Source organism: Balaenoptera acutorostrata, chromosome 15, assembly GCF_949987535.1.
Source record: "Balaenoptera acutorostrata chromosome 15, mBalAcu1.1, whole genome shotgun sequence".
Lineage (NCBI taxonomy): Eukaryota > Metazoa > Chordata > Mammalia > Artiodactyla > Balaenopteridae > Balaenoptera > Balaenoptera acutorostrata.
In genome coordinates this window covers 66,259,608-66,275,684 of record NC_080078.1, presented here as the reverse complement: position 1 = coordinate 66,275,684, position 16,077 = coordinate 66,259,608, and the positions used below count along the sequence as shown (strand labels likewise).

Here is a 16,077-nt window from a genome sequence, read left to right as displayed (position 1 = left end):
TGCCACGAGGGGGCGGTGACCACCGTGCTCCACTCAGCGGTGAGTTTTCTAGAAGATTGACAGGAAACGTACCAACTGTCTTTGCGCTAGCAACTTGCGCGATCTCGCGAGATGTGGACGCCAATCTGGAGGGGGGAGTCAAAAGCGCCTCTCTGAGTGGGGGATGGGAATATCCGTGGCGCAATTATTGCGCGAGATTAGGCCACGGTCGCTGGGCCCTATGCCTAGATCTCGCGATATTTCCACTGCTCCGGACTGAAACTAAGAGCAGCTTCTCGCGAGAGCCCGTGCTGAGGGCTCTGTGAGGCCCCGTGTGTTTGTGTGTGTGTATGTGTGTTGGTGAATGTGAGTACGGGGAAGTCGCGGCCGCCATTTCAGAGAGCTTGCCGACGCTGCCGCAGGGGTGGATCCTCCGCTGCCGAAGCCGCCATCCTGAACTCCCGCGCGGGCTCCTTTAATCCCATTGTTTCTTTTAGATTCGCTTGGGCCTATCCGCCCTCGGAGCTCGAAATTCGGGCTGGGGGGTACTGCGGCCTGGGCCTAGCGGCTTAACAGTAGCAACAGCGGCGGCAGTAGCAACCCCCCTTATTCCGAATACGAGCACCGCAGGGACCCCGAAAGCCCGCACAGGTAAGGAGGCGTCGCGGACCCCCGTATTTGCAGGACTTTTCTGAGGTGTGGTTCTTTTCTGGGTTGAGGGGCACTCGTTAGGCGGTCTTAAGCGACGGGGTTGGGGGGGGCAGGTTTTCGAGAAATGGGCTTCATTTCGAAGACCGCGCCCTTCCTTTCCGGTTGGGTAGATTTCAGGGTTTTCGGGTGGCATGGGCTCCAGAGAGGCCTCGGGCAGATGGCTACCTGTCCCTTCGAGGCCTGGGCAGACCGCGACCTCCCAACATGGCGCCAGCCGAACGCTGCCTTGGCACCGAACTCCTCCCAACCGAGGGAGTTTCCTTTTGCCCCTAAAATGGCAGCGCGGGTTTTTGCGCGGAAAGAGGCGCTTTCGTTAGATGCTCTCGGGTTGTTTTTTGAGGCATTACAGGCTTTTTAAAAATCGGATGCTTAATCTGTTTTAGTGTGTTCGGTCTTGGGGACATTTCAGGTTTAATTGTCAAGCCTACTCAAGTGCGTCGTCCCACCTTAGTCGTTTTGTGGGGCGTCTCGGAAGTTTTGGAGTATGTCCGGTAAGAAGGAAATTTAGCAAAATTTAAAATTGTTTACTCACTGAATTTTTCATTCTTATTCTTTATCTAGGCGTTCAGAGAAAATGGCAGACGATATTGATATTGAAGCAATGCTTGAGGCTCCTTACAAGAAGGTGAGAAAAAACAAGTCGGTGAGGTTTATCTATTTCTTAATTTAGCATTATTCACGAAACTACTGCTGAAATGTAAACTAACCTCCCCGGAGCCCTCTTGATTTATCTTATCAGAGATGCATTAAGTGTAACTTACAAAAGTAAATATATGCTATTGATGTAATAATATTGTGCAGTAGTTTCACTTCAGCGTGATGAATAAATGCCCATCTATCTCTCTTTGTAGACTTGCCTAACGATATCTCACCTCTACTCCCATGAATTCACCTTTGATTCCAGTGTGAACTGTCAATCATAAGGTAGTAATTGAGTGACTTATCGCTGTACCGTGGTCCCCTAGGTAAAATGACTCAACTAAGAATTACCAGCTCCAGTTTGGTATAGCAAAAAGGTGAATGTAGTGGTTTGGGAAAGCAGCAGGGGTCCAAGAATAACACAGCATAACCAGTCTGTGGCAAGCAAATCTTTAAATAAGACAAGTCTTACAAGAAGAAATGGGTGAGATTTAAAAATTTATCCTATACATAAGACTGGTAATAGTCAATATTAAAACAGGCAGGTGATGATCTGCTCAGTTAAAAATTACTAAAATTCTTGGATCCCTGAATAAAAAAAAATTCTTAAATCAAAAGAGGCAGTATCACAACTTGAGTCACTTGATGACTGTTTAACTGTTCTCCATATTGTTTTATTTTTAATTAGTCCCTGCCATAATATTTCACACAAAAAACTACAAAGGAGTTATTTTGACTAATAATACAGTCTTTGACCCATTTCAGTATCACAGTAAAAGTGTCTTTTCATTCTTTCACCAGTTGGTGGTGAAAATAGCAGTATGCATGCGTTATCACTGATGTCACGAACTGTAAGCTTTGTAAGTTAGCACTTATACTCCTATAACTGATGTGATCAAACTTTAAAATAAACATTGCGCTAAACCTTTTAAAAATAATACATTTGTTTTGGAGTGTATAGCTCGACCATGTGGTACCAATTTGGATGAACTCTTTAAAGCTTTAATAGTGTATGTAGTTTTGTAATGCTTAGACTCTTGAAGCGCTACTTTCTATTTTAATGTTAAGATTCTGTCTTAGTTTAACATGGATGTAATTCCATGTAAACAGGTATGGAAGTAGGACTGGTCGATTATTAATTGACTTTCTTGGGTTCTTGGGAGTCAACATTACTAAAGCAGTGTGAATCCCTGTTTGCTTCAGGGCGAGATGTGTGACAGAGGTGGCATCAAGCTCTTACAGTCCCAACCCTCCAACGGAAATGGGCGAAGATCTCAGGAATGGCATCGGTCACAGGAAATCGATAGTGGCTGGCTGCTAGCATGGCCACATGGGGCTTAGGCAGAAATAGAGCCATGGTACTGACCAAAGGGGCCATAGCACATGGAATAAAACTCAAAACAGGACTTCATTCATGTTATACAGAAATTCTATTTAACCACTTCAACACTGTAAATCTGGATAACTTACTATCTAACTATGTAAGAAAATAAAATTTAACGTGTTAATATGCATTTTTATTTTTGTATCTTGATGACTTAATTTGTAAGCAACAAAGTGGTTAAACACATACCCATCTAAATTTTTTTATAGCCTTCCATGTTAAACTATAAATAAGTAATTAGTTTTAAAATTGTTTTGTATTTTCTTATTCCTATTCCCTTTACCCTTTGACAACTTGAAATGTTACCACTTCGTCCTCATGATGTTCTTCTATCAACCCTGCTTAGGATGAGAACAAGTTGAGCAGTGCCAACGGCCATGAAGAACGTAGCAAAAAGTAAGTTTTAAGAAGGGACCTGGGTTGGGGGGAGCTATATGTGGTTGAGATTTTAAGTTGTATTCCTGTGGCTAAAGCATCAAACCTAAGGTTCTCTCCTGAAGGGTTTCTTTGCCTTTTTTAGAAAAGTAGGTTCTTTACCTTTTGGGATGAGACACTATTTGAGGATGTAAAACTATGGACTCTTTCCTTAATTTCAGGAATTGGTGTCAGGGACATTTTGGACACCTTCCTCTCCAGGTCCATCCATGACAATCTGGATAAGAGTTCTGGTGTTAGAGCTTGTCTTTTGTCTTAAATTTATTAATTTTGGCTTAATATTTATTATGTGATGTTATCAATAAAACTATTACATCCACTGAAGATGGTTAGAAAGAAGAAGGTAATAACCAGGCTGTGGAAAAGTATTGTTTGCCCTAAATTACTGAAGGAGTCAGAGCTGTAAATTATCTATGCTCCTTGATGCTCCTAAAGGTTCTTTTTGTAGTAATGTTATAGCACACTTAAGTACTTCTTAATGTTCCTCTTACATGACTTTCGTCTTCTTAAGCTTTTTAAACTCTGATAGACTTAATAGTGAGAATGGAGTTTAAAAAAACTGAATATTTATGCGTGTCATTTGGGTTAAAGAAGTAATCTTTAATAGGAACTCTGATACAGACTAGTACAGAGTATAGTATGCAAGAAGTCTAAATAGATGCACTTTATAAAATTTGATCCTGTTCTTGGGGTTTTCCTTCAGCTCTAAAATCATTGCGTCTTAACATCACATGGTCTGTATTATAAGCATTAAGACATTTTATTAGCCTTCGTGATGTCATAGTCAAATGTTCTGTCATGTTCATGACCCCATAATACATAATGAAAAATGATGTAGAATAAGCCACTTATTTGGTTCTTTTTGGCGCTTCCTTCTAAGAGTTCTTAAGTGCTTCATAATATACTACCTCAATATCCTCACAAGTTTGTAAGGTAGGTTAATATAATTTCATAAAATAGATTAGGACGTAGACTGGATTGTCCAGGTTTTGCTACACCGATATTCTTACCCCTAGAATTTTATAGTGATGGATCAAAATGATACAATTTGTAGGACATGTCCTATATTTTTTCTGTTTGGGTGGGAGTCTGTTATAGTTCCTCACTAATCACGTTAAGGGTATTGGGTTGGGTTTAGTGTTGAATTGTTATGATTTGAGGCGGTCAACCAATCTTTGTGTGGTATCATGTCCTCTGATTTTAGACCTTTTACCAAAGTAAGTTTCCTAATTAATCGTTGTGATTTGCAATTCTGTAATCAAAACCCAGGAAGTGGTAACCATATAAATTGAAATTATCCAATCTCTAGATATCAGACCAAGTGGATGGATAAAGATCTCACTCTAAGTGCCAAAAGAATGAGGACCTACACTATAGGGCACATGCCTTCTTTGTTGTACCATTCTTACATGTCATTCCTTGCTACTAATACCATCTCCAGTTTATATTTGTTAACCATCCTACAACTAAGCTCATTAAGACTACCAGTCTTTTACAAGGAAATTTAACATCAAGCTCTCAATGACTGGTGCTTACTTAGTGGTGTTTATAATGTAAAGAGTCCAGTGGGACTAAATAGAAGAACGGACAGCTTAATTGGCCATAGGATTCTTTGTTTAAGGGAAGAACCTTTTCAAAACTTCAGCGATCATCTAGTTTCTTTTTAAATGTACAAATTATTTCTCTGTCAGACTTCTCATTCTTCTCATTCTCAGTTAAAGCTGATTAAATAAATGACTCCCTTGGTCAGCCAGTAACTGTTCACCCGTTTTTTTTCTGAAGGGAATTAATCTTTTTGAATTAATTTGAAAGTTATCTAGAAAAAAATTTTTGTATTTAGGGATAAATTACAAAACAAGCAGAATGTTCTTGTGTATTAGTTTTTAGTATAAATTAGGTCTCTTAACCAAAGGAACGTGCCATGTGCATTTCTCATCCTAAAACTTCATTGTTTTTTAAAAGCCATTGAGTATTGGGGATGTAGTTTTAAGGTAGTAAGAAAATGCACATTATGAGAAATTGAGAGTTGACTGACTAGTAAATGTTTTCTTTTAAAAGTAATTCTCAGTACATACACTCAATTGATTTCAGGTAATAGTTAAAGGAACTAAGTTTAATATTAACGCAAATTGGTTATCTATTAGCCTTCTTTCTGAAAAGCTATACCCCTGAGCTTGGCAAGACCTCAAAGTATGCCTTTTAAAGTATCGGAGCTTGCCTTCATGGGAGTATTATTTGTTAGTATAACCAGTTTTGCAAAGTCTCAACCAGCATCCATTCAGTTAAGCTCTTTTGGAATTTCTCAAAAAAGGATAAAAAACAATAAATGACACAGTTAAAATATATTGGCTACTGTGGTGTGGATTATCTATAAATTTTGGAATAAATGACTTTTCTATTTTTTTTCTTATTTTCCAGAGTACTTTGCATTTAAAATTTAGATCTTCTTACATGGAAGAGGTCAAATCCAGTTATAGCAAAACACCTTTACAGCAGAGGCCATATAACCAAAAAGTCCAAAGGCCCAGCCCAGTGGACCATTTACTTCAATGATGTTCAGTACAAAATTCCACTGCCACTAAAGACTTTGGAAAGTCCCTTTTAAGTTGTAACAGGATTTGACTATTAGTGTGGACTTTGATAACCCTTCTTTAGTTAACTTAATAAATGTTCTTTGAAGCTTCATTTTGTTATAAAGAAGTACACTGCTTTCTTGCACCCTTAAATTTTTGTCTGGGCTTTATAAAGAGGATTATATTTCTGAATGTGTTAGTATGTTGCTGTCTTTTTACCTGTCTGGGGTTGCCTTCAGATGTGGGTGGGGACTCATTTATAAAAAGTCCTAGAAAGACCTTAAGTTGAAATTAGCTCTCCAATTTTCGAGTCCTTTCCTTTGGCGCAATAAATTTTGGGCCTAAAAAGAGGTAATTTGGGAGGTTGGCTGTCTCTCTGCAATGGACCATTTATGAGCAGAGCAAAACTATTTGTCCTTTTTGTGGGGGATGGAGTTTTTACTTTGTCCCCTAATTGATAATATTTAGGATTTTTGATTATAGCTATCTCAGAGAATTCTTTAGTCTAAGAGATAGTTTCAGGTTTTTAGGCAGCAAAGTTGGAATGTTATCTGTTGCCCTTCTGGGCATTGCTTTGATGACGTCTGTATAAGTAATGAGTGTAGCCTAATTTTCTGTCATGTGCTACCTAGCATATACATTTCTGACAGTCAGGTGGATTATCTTGAAATTTTAGACAAAGTTTCTGCCTCCTTGGAAAGCTCTACATCTCCTTGTGATTGGAGTGTGGGTTTCAAGATTCCAGAAGGTGGGTGTCTTCATTTTCTATTTTCAATGCACTCTAAGATGACCTGCTTACAGGTTCTCTGAGGCAGACTTCAATTGCTCTTGTGCTAACTTTGCTTTGATAAGGACTAAACGGTTAATTCAATTTCCAAATGATGTGGTTGTCAAAATGTTTCATAATCTTCTAGCCACTACAAAATGACATTTAAGTGGATAAGTTTAATTTGAAATGTCTGTCAATTTATATTGAAATATCTGAAGGCACCTCTAAAATTTGGGTGATGACAGAGGTACAGATTATAAAAATTATGGAATGAGTGGGTGTATGCTGTGAGGAATACAGAAATGAACAGGAAGATACACGACTGACTGGCTTTTTTACCTTTCAGAGCTTGAGAATTTATAAAGATTTATAAAGGTGTTGATTCTTCCTTTTGGTTGTACCCCACAGGCTTGTATAAACTGGCATAAAAATGGCATATTTCAATATTTGGTGTACTCATTGTAACTTGAAAAAGAAAGTATCTGAAGTGGTCACATTGAAGTCTAGGAGTGTCAGATTGCATTTTACTGCATTAGTTTTATTGTCCTTTGTCATTATTTGTAATAATTTTGCCCATAAAAACCAAATTAGTGAGGCCTGTATGGCCCTTTGAAAGTATATAATATTCATATGTGCAAATTGGGTCAAAATTGGCTTAAGAGAAGTAAGTGTATTTAATGGTAATTTTTATATATGATCCAACACTAATACTTAAAGTATTGTAACTTTGATTTTATTACTGTATGTTTTGGATTACAGTTATACTTAGTGGGCCAGATATGATAGACTTTATTTAAAAGTTCATGGGACTTCCCTGGTACTCCAGTGGTTGGGACTCTGTGCTCCCACTGCAGGGGGCATGGGGTTCGATCCCTGGTCAGGGTAAGATACATCCTGCATGCTGTGCAGCATGGCCAAAGAAAAAAAAAACATTTCAAAGTTCAGGTTTTGATTTATACCTACCAATAAGTCCTCTCCTTGTTAAAGCTCTAGCTGACTCTCAAGATAGATCATTATAGTCCCTCTCACTCAAATGATTCATTGTCAACGGGCTGCTGATTTTCCGTAGTAGAAGGCAAAGGTGGGGTGTTGTTTGCCTTACCTAGGAATTATTTTTCCATAAGTGATTATTATGTATCATTGTATGATAGTAAAAATAGCAAAATATATCTGACCATAAAAGGAAGTAAATTTTTGCAGATTCTTATATCAGCAAGATAATGGTGACTCTTTTCTTCTCAGGAGGAAAAAAAGCAAGAGCAGAAGTCGTAGTCATGAACGAAAAAGAAGCAAAAGTAAGGAACGGAAGCGAAGTAGAGATAGAGAAAGGAAAAAGAGCAAAAGCCGTGAAAGGAAGCGAAGTAGAAGCAAAGAAAGGAGACGGAGCCGTTCAAGAAGTCGAGATCGCAGATTCAGAGGCCGCTACAGAAGTCCCTAGTATGTAACTATAATTATGATGATATTGGTTTGAGAGATTTTTCTGGGTATCCAGATAGCGTAACTGGAGTGACTTGAATTGTGGAATTTTATTTTTCAATATGATCAGTTAAAAAGTATTAAATAAGGATTTTGGCATTGAAAAGTCCAGTAGAAATGCAGTGTGTGGACAGATACATAATGTTTGTTTTACTAGGCATGCAGAACATTTTCTGTTACTCCATCTAGAAATATTATTACTGTGTGCCAATTAAAACTAAAGCACTAAAGTGCTTTTTTAAAAAAGGTTTGATATTGTAGTGCCAAATACGTGAAAGCTTAAAGGTTTGTGAGCTATCACAGTATCCTTTACTGAACGTAAAGTTATTTAAAATTTTAAAGCTCAGATGGATACATATTTGCAAATATGTATAGTTCGTCAAATACATAGTTAACAGTCTTGTCTGTGTGGCTGTTTTCAGCTGAAATGACAGACCAGTTGTGAATTTAGTGCATGCTTCTTGATAATGATTATTTAGGGGGCTCATCACACATCTTTGTATTTAAGGTCTTTTAATAGTAAGAACGCACTAAAACTGCTTCTGAAGGTTGAATCACTATGGAAATTCTGATGTGGTTAAACAAGTTGGAAATGGTTCGTTAATAGAAATTTTTAAAAAGCTAAAATATATTAATGACTTTGGAAAGAGCCTTCTTGCAACTCTTTAAGCAGTTTAGTCTAACAGTCCCTAGTGATTTATGATGTTCTTTCCTGTTAGTAAATACACTGTTGTAAACTGTGGGATATGTTAAAATTAACAGTTTTAACGTTAAAACTTGAATGGTTTAAGATTGAATTCAAAGATAACAGTCCTGAATCAGAGCCTTGGCTCTTTAAATTGGTTAAACACTCTAAGAAACATTCTTAAGCTTTAGTTTTTCATCTCTTAAGTAGGAGGTAACCACTGACAGGCTATTTAGTCTTGAATGAGAAGAGAATGTAAATTAGAGCACCCACAATACTGCTATTGATGAAATGTTTTGGTATTATTTTAACCCAGTAAAGTTGGTAACACTTGGAGTTCTGATTCAGGTTTTTCAATAAAAAGGATTCCACTCCTTGTTCTCTAAGGTCCTCTTAGCTGATTATTTTATAAACTTTTTAACAGCTTAAAAAGGACCACAATGTTATTTTAATTCTGAGTGCTTTATTAGAAAATACTTTGCTTTTTGTCCAATTTATCAAAATTTACTGCATTCTTTTTTACCAGAATGAACTTAATAGGGGGGAAGGATTACTTTAATAAATTCTGAATACTATTATCTCTGATCAGTGATGAATACTTGAAGTCAGCCTGTGATTCTGGTCTGACTTAAGCTCACTTGGTTCTTATGTTTGGTTTCAGGTGATTTTTAACTACCAAGGCAGTAAACTGAAACTTTTATAATTGAAGGGGAAAGAAAATAGCTTATAGACTCTCATTTATCCAGTAAATATATATTCTTTATGATCACTTTCAGTGTGCTTTGCAAAGAACCCATTTAATACAATTTTATTTGGAACTGCTTGGGTGTTATACGTGCATGTAGAGTCCATGAAAATAAATCCAAATGTGGATTGAAGACCACCATATATTTTCATTTTGCTACCCATCTGGTAAAGGATAGCAGGATGAGCACTAAGGGACATCTGATCTGACCTTTTAACTTAGTTTGGTCTTTCAAAATAAAAGGGCCATTAACTACTGGGCCTTTTTAGAATATTCTAGACTACAGAATAAAGCTTTTTTAAAAAGTTACTTTTGTGATCTTTTTTGAAAACACTCCTTTAATATGTCAACTCCCGAAAAAAGAATTTTCCTGAGGGATTGATGAACTTCCTTCACATCTTTACTATGGACTATTTTGTCAAAAAGAACTGAAGTGTATGACATACTACATATGCTTATATGCGGTCTTGGAGACTTACTGTTAAATGAAAAAGTTGGAGTTTCATGATTATGGAAAGAATTAGTTCCTTTATTTTTTTTATTTTTTATTTTTTTTAAAGAAATTCACATTCTTTTATTTATTTATTTATGACTGTGTTGAGTCTTTGTTTCTGTGCGAGGGCTTTCTCTAGTTGCGGCAAGTGGGGACCATTCTTCATCGCGGTGCGCGGGCCTCTCACTATCACGGCCTCTCTTTTTTTTTTTTTTTTTTTATAAATTTATTTATTTATTTATTTATTTCTGGCTGTGTTGGGTCTTCGCTTCTGTGCGAGGGCTCTCTCCAGTTGCGGCGAGCGGGGGCCACTCTTCATCGCGGTGCGCGGGCCTCTCACTGCCGCGACCTCTCTTGTTGCGGAGCACAGGCTCCAGACGCGCAGGCTCAGTAGCTGTGGCTCAAGGGCCCAGCCGCTCCGCGGCATGTGGGATCCTCCCAGACCAGGGCTCGAACCCGTGTCCCCTGCATTGGCAGGCAGATTCTCAACCACTGCGCCACCAGGGAAGCCCATCGCGGCCTCTCTTGTTGCGGAGCACAGGCTCCAGACGCGCAGGCTCAGTAATTGTGGCTCACGGGCCCAGTTGCTCCATGGCATGTGGGATCTTCCCAGACCAGGGCTCGAACCCGTGTCCCCTGCATTGGCAGGCAGATTCTCAACCACTGCGCCACCAGGGAAGCCCAGTTCCTTTATTTTTTAAAAGAAACTCCTCAAGGGAATTCCCTGGCGGTCCAGTGGTTAGGACTCTGCGCTTTCACTGCCTGGGGCCTGGGTTCGATCCCTGGTTGAGGAACTAAGATCCCACAAGCCACGCGGTGTGGCCTGAAAAAAAAAAAAAAAAAAAAAAAAGAGTTCCTCAAACAAGAAGACATACCTGAATATTGTATGTGTATGTATATATGAGCACATGTGTATTCCTTAGGAAGGATCTGCAAAGATGCACACCAAATTGTTAACTATAGTTAGTCCTGGTGTGAGGGAAGTTCAGGGTAATTTTCACTTTGTATCTTTTTTTTTTCCCCCCTAAATTCAGGAATGTATTCACAAATAATGTAGTTAAAGAGAACTAGACTGAAAATTGAGCATTTTCAGAATATTAAAAAATTTTGAGGCTGTAACCTTTGGTCTTGGCACCTCTCAGTGGTCCAGGATGGATAACTGTAAGAGCAGTTTGCCTGGGATAGAGTTAAGAGAAGAAAAAGTCTCTTTATTTCCTCTTCATAATTGAGGTGGAAAACAAGCAGCCTAAACAATGTTAAACTTGCTGGAGAGCGCATGAACGCGATCTTAGCAAGACCCTAACCCTGTAACTAGTGTAATTTTGTGTTTCCTTTTTAGCTCCGGACCAAAATTTAACAGTGCCATCCGAGGAAAGATTGGGTTGCCTCATAGCATCAAATTAAGGTTTTTAAACATACTTCTGAATTGTTTAAATTGTTTTTCAAGGAACTAATGTGGTGTACTTGTTTGGGTAACTTTTGAAACTTTTTAACTTTGCAGCAGGCGACGCTCCCGAAGCAAAAGTCCATTCAGAAAAGACAAGAGCCCAGTGAGGTAACTTGTCCCTATTTCCTTTGTTTTGTACTTCTAGCTTTTATAAAGTGTTTACAACTTATGTTACTGCTAAATTTAATGACATATAATAATTTGGATCATATTAAATCTTGATTCATTTTGCAATTCTAGTATTAATTTTTAAAAGATTTATTTATTTATGGCTGAGTTGGGTCTTTTTTGCTGCACGCGGGCTTTCTCTAGTCACGGCGAGCAGGGACTACTCTTCGTTGTGGTGCGCGGGCTTCTCATCATGGTGGCCTCTCGTTGCAGAGCACGGCCTCTAGGCGCGAGGGCTTCAGTAGTTGTGGCTCACGGGCTCTAGAGCGCAGGCTCAGTAGTTGTGATGCACGAGCTTAGTTGCTCTGCGGCATGTGGGATCTTCCCAGACCAGGGCTGGAACCCATGTCCCCTGCATTGGCAGGCGGATTCTTAACCACTGCGCCACGAGGGAAGTCCAATTCTAGTATTATTAATGTGAATTTCTAAGTTTTCAATAACTTGCATGTGAGAAGAACGGAGCAGAAATTACCACTTTAATGTGTAGATGTTACATGTGCTTTTATTTCCCTTTTATAGTAGCTAAAATTTTTTAATGGTAGCTGTAGAAAACTTTAGACTTGACTCACTTTTGGAGTTAATAAATTTTAAGTTATTGAAATAACTTCTTGTGGGAAAGTAGTTGAAATAGTCATGAGTTTATCATTTGGCTCCCTTACTTGAGAAGAGTATTTAATTTCCAAAATCGTAACCGAATTGACTTGTTTTCAAGTAGTAATATTATGATTTTGAGTGATTCTGTGAGATATTTTCTTCTTAAAAGAAGGTAAGACTTATCTATCCAGTCTACCATTTTGGTTCAAGGAACGTTTTGTTAACTTGAGAGCATTGTTTTTTACTGATGTTCTGGCTTCCCTTAAAAGGGTACCTTTTAACTTTTGAGTCTATCTTGTTTGACGTATTCTAATCCTAGGATTTAGTGATTGCCTTAATGTTCTTAAAGGCGCTCTTTGTAACAGATACTGAGTTTTTATTTAATATTTAGTTCTCTTTCATGGGAAAACTCCCGTGCAGTTCTCATTCTTTGGATATAGTCAGCTTTGTACCTCTGTTCTACGGTAATAGGTTTAAAATTACTTGCAGATTTCTCAAGGGGATGTAACGTGAGTTTTGTAAAGTTCTTCCAGAGAATGTCCAGAACATGGTTAAGAAAAAGAGCATGTTTATGCTTACATTTTTAAGGATTTACTTAGAACCTTAATCTTAGTAGAATTATTTATAATAATGTCAGTAGACATTGTTATTTTTCCTTGACATTCATTAAGTTAAATTTATCTATTGTGCTCTTTTACTTTTCTCACATATTTGGGCACTTTTAGTTTCCTCTGTAAATTTAGAAGTGTACACCATCTATTTGTAAGCATAAGTAAATTAAATCCCACTATTGTTATTTGTCTAGATAATCTCATTTCATTTTTGACTTGCTAATTGTTACTGTCTCTCTATTCTGTAACCATCAAGAAGTATTTTTTCGGGTATTGAATTTGTAGAGTCTTAGTAAGACTGATCTAATTCTGATAAACAGCTGCCTCGCTATTCCGTATATCTATCTCAGTTTGTGAAAAAAAATTCTTAGAGTCAAATAGTTCTCATCATTTGGGGTTTTACTCTCAAGTTTGTCATTTGTGATTATGAAACTTAATTTTACTTTATGATTTCCTTTTGGGGAAACATCCTTTCTACTAATTTGGACCAGTCCAACATTACTGTGGACTCAGGGGTTATTACTTGTGACTGTCATTAAACTCTCAGGCTTCTGATTGGCCCTTTATTATCCTGGAGAGAGTACCATTTGTAAGATTGAGAGGCCAGTGGACTTTGGTTCTGATAATGTAAGATACTATGAGAAGAAACATTTAGAGGTTATCATTATATTGAAGGCATTGAGTCACATTGAATTATTTTACGGACATTTTATATACATCATAGTTAAAATGGGCTTGGGAGTAGTGACAAACTGGTTTCAGGAAAGTTTATTCTGTTTACTGAAAATGTGCATTAAAAGTTATTTTAAAAGAATAAGTTATAAAGTTAATTCTATATTCTTTACCCCTGTTAGGGAGCCTATTGATAATCTGACTCCTGAGGAAAGAGATGCAAGGACCGTTTTCTGCATGCAGCTGGCAGCAAGAATTCGGCCAAGGGATTTGGAAGAGTTTTTCTCCACAGTAGGAAAGGTAATCTAAGACTATTTACAGAGCTAATTTAAGTAGAAACTGCAAACAACATTTTAGTAATTGTCAGTGTGACAGATAAAATGAGAAAACATCTAAATACATTTTGTTTGGTGGAATTTAGTTAGGGAATTTTTTTTTTTTAATATTTATTTATTTGGCTGCATCGGGTCTTAATTGCGGCATGCAAACTCTTAGTTGTGGCATGTGGGATCTAGTTCCCTGACCAGGGATCGAACCCGGCCCTGTGCATTGGGAGTGGAGAATCTTAGCCACTGGACGAAGTCCAGGGAATTTATTTTTGATACCATTTCTTTTTGCCTCACTTGGAAGTTAATAGTGTTGGAATTGATGTATGTTGATAAATGAATTGGGCCTACAAATTTACCTATTTAAAAAAATCTTTTTAGTGGCTTGCTTTGCAATATCAATATGCCTCTTGTCTCTTGAAATTATTATACTTATGTGAATGGTTGCACAAACAGAACCTAAAGTGTGTGTTTTCTTTTTAGGTTCGAGATGTGAGGATGATTTCTGATAGAAATTCAAGACGTTCCAAAGGAATTGCTTATGTGGAATTTGTCGATGTTAGCTCAGTGCCTCTAGCAATAGGATTAACTGGCCAGCGGGTTTTAGGAGTGCCAATCATAGTACAGGCGTCACAGGTAACTTTTTTCTTGGTTAAGAATTTGATCATTGGTACTGTTAGAAACCTGCTGTTGCTTAGTGTTGTGTTGTAATGCCTTGAGCCTTCCACAATCACCACTTCCTACCATAAGTCAGATGTTCTCAGGGTAGCTTTTTAAAAAAAAATTTGCCTTGATTTCTTTGATAATTGTGTATTCTTAATAACATCCTTTTCCATTTTAATGTAAGTTGTAAATACCTATTTCATGGAAGAGACTTGAGAACTTGTTCTAGAATTTTACTGATTTGTGATGACTTCTTACTTGGGGATAGAAGCATCTAAGAACATGTTTTCCCCTTCCTATCTTTTAAATGGAATGGTTTTGACATTTTTAGTAAATTTAATATTTTCACTGTTTTAAAATACATACTTGTGAAAGATTTTATATGTTAAGAATAGTTTGAACAGCTAACTATTCTAGCATTTTTTTTTTTTTTTTTTTTTTTTTACTTTTGGCTGCCTTGGGTCTTTCTTGCTGCACGCAGCCCTTCTCTAGTTGCGGGAAGCAGGGGCTACTCTTCGTTGTGGTGCACGGGCTTCTCATTGCGGTGGCCTCTCCCGTTGCAGAGCGGGCTCTAGGCACGCGGGCCTCAGTAGTTGCAGCTCGCGGGCTCAGTAGTTGTGGCTCACGGGCTCCAGAGCACAGGCTCGGCAGTTGTGGCACACGGGCTTAGTTTCTCCGTGGCATGTGGGATCCTCCCGGACCAGGGCTCGAACCCATGTCCTCTGCATTGGCAGGCGTATTCCCAACCACTGCGCCACCAGGGAAGTCTCTCTAGCATTTCTTGAAAGTAAGATGTTTCAGACTAATTTGGAGAATGTTTTTTGTTTAAGATAATCCAAATTATGATTTAATTCCTCTTTGCTGATGCTACACAATAAATGAGTGTTGCCTTTGTAAAAATGAAATTAGTGTTAATATTTTAGTTCATTTAGGTGTAGAAAAATTGGGATATATCATTCTCTTGGAGTATATTAACGTGAAAGTATTTTTTTGATTTTTCATCAGTACCTTTTTGTACTAAGAAACAAGTTGATTTCTGTGACTACCTGATAACTTAGATTTTTAAATTGGAGAATATAGGATTTAAAGAATTTTTTTTTGGCCTTGCCGAGCGGCTTGTGGGATCTTAGTTCCCCCACGAGGGGTTGAACCGGGCCGTGGCAGTGGCAAAAGTGCCGACCACTGCTAACCACTGGACCGCCAGGGAATTCCTAAGGATTTAAAGAATATTTTTTGAGCGATACAAAATAACAGTAGTTATGTTCGTTCCTTTTCATACCCCTGAAACAAATACTCCTCATAACTCCTGAAAAATCTGGTTACTCATCAAGCTTTTACATCATTTTATAGTTAGGCACAAAATTTGTAACCAGATCTTAAGTGAAATTCCAGTTTCACTGTTAAGCTGTAACTGTGGTCAGATTACTACCTTCTATCTCTAAAAGATGATGGTAGGTCCTACATAGTGTTTTAGCAGTATGTAATATTGGGTATTTATCATTTGATTATATGTCACAATAAGAAAATAGTTGTTAGGAAGCAGGCTGGGGAGAATCATTGCTCAATTCATTTCCCGTGATGGAGGGCAAACCTAATAGTGTGTACCTTGGCCTGGCAAAGGGCTCAGAAGAATCACATTGATAAATGAGATTGTGAATTCATTTAACTTTAATCTCCTATTATGCCCCAGTTTGTTAAAATAAAGGA

General features: G+C 37.9%; 1 protein-coding gene across 7 annotated transcripts in view; it reads left to right on the top strand.

The window, feature by feature from the left end:
- The first annotated feature begins 324 nt into the window (after nt 1–324).
- RBM39 (RNA binding motif protein 39) overlaps nt 325–16,077 on the top strand; it is a 30,303-nt gene continuing 14,550 nt past the window's right edge. For 2 of the 7 annotated variants that reach the window (XM_007193205.3, XM_007193203.3), the window contains exons 1-8: nt 327–630; nt 1,252–1,315; nt 3,060–3,109; nt 7,733–7,927; nt 11,229–11,294; nt 11,391–11,444; nt 13,564–13,681; nt 14,191–14,343. In XM_007193205.3, coding sequence (XP_007193267.1) covers nt 1,265–1,315; nt 3,060–3,109; nt 7,733–7,927; nt 11,229–11,294; nt 11,391–11,444; nt 13,564–13,681; nt 14,191–14,343 — 687 coding nt within the window. In that variant the 5' untranslated portion in view covers nt 327–630; nt 1,252–1,264. Of the gene's footprint in view, nt 631–1,251; nt 1,316–1,541; nt 1,615–3,059; nt 3,110–6,397; nt 6,474–7,732; nt 7,928–11,228; nt 11,295–11,390; nt 11,445–13,563; nt 13,682–14,190; nt 14,344–16,077 lie in introns of those variants that run through there. The other 5 variants (XM_057528380.1, XM_057528379.1, XM_057528378.1 and 2 more) reach the window with 4 other exon arrangements.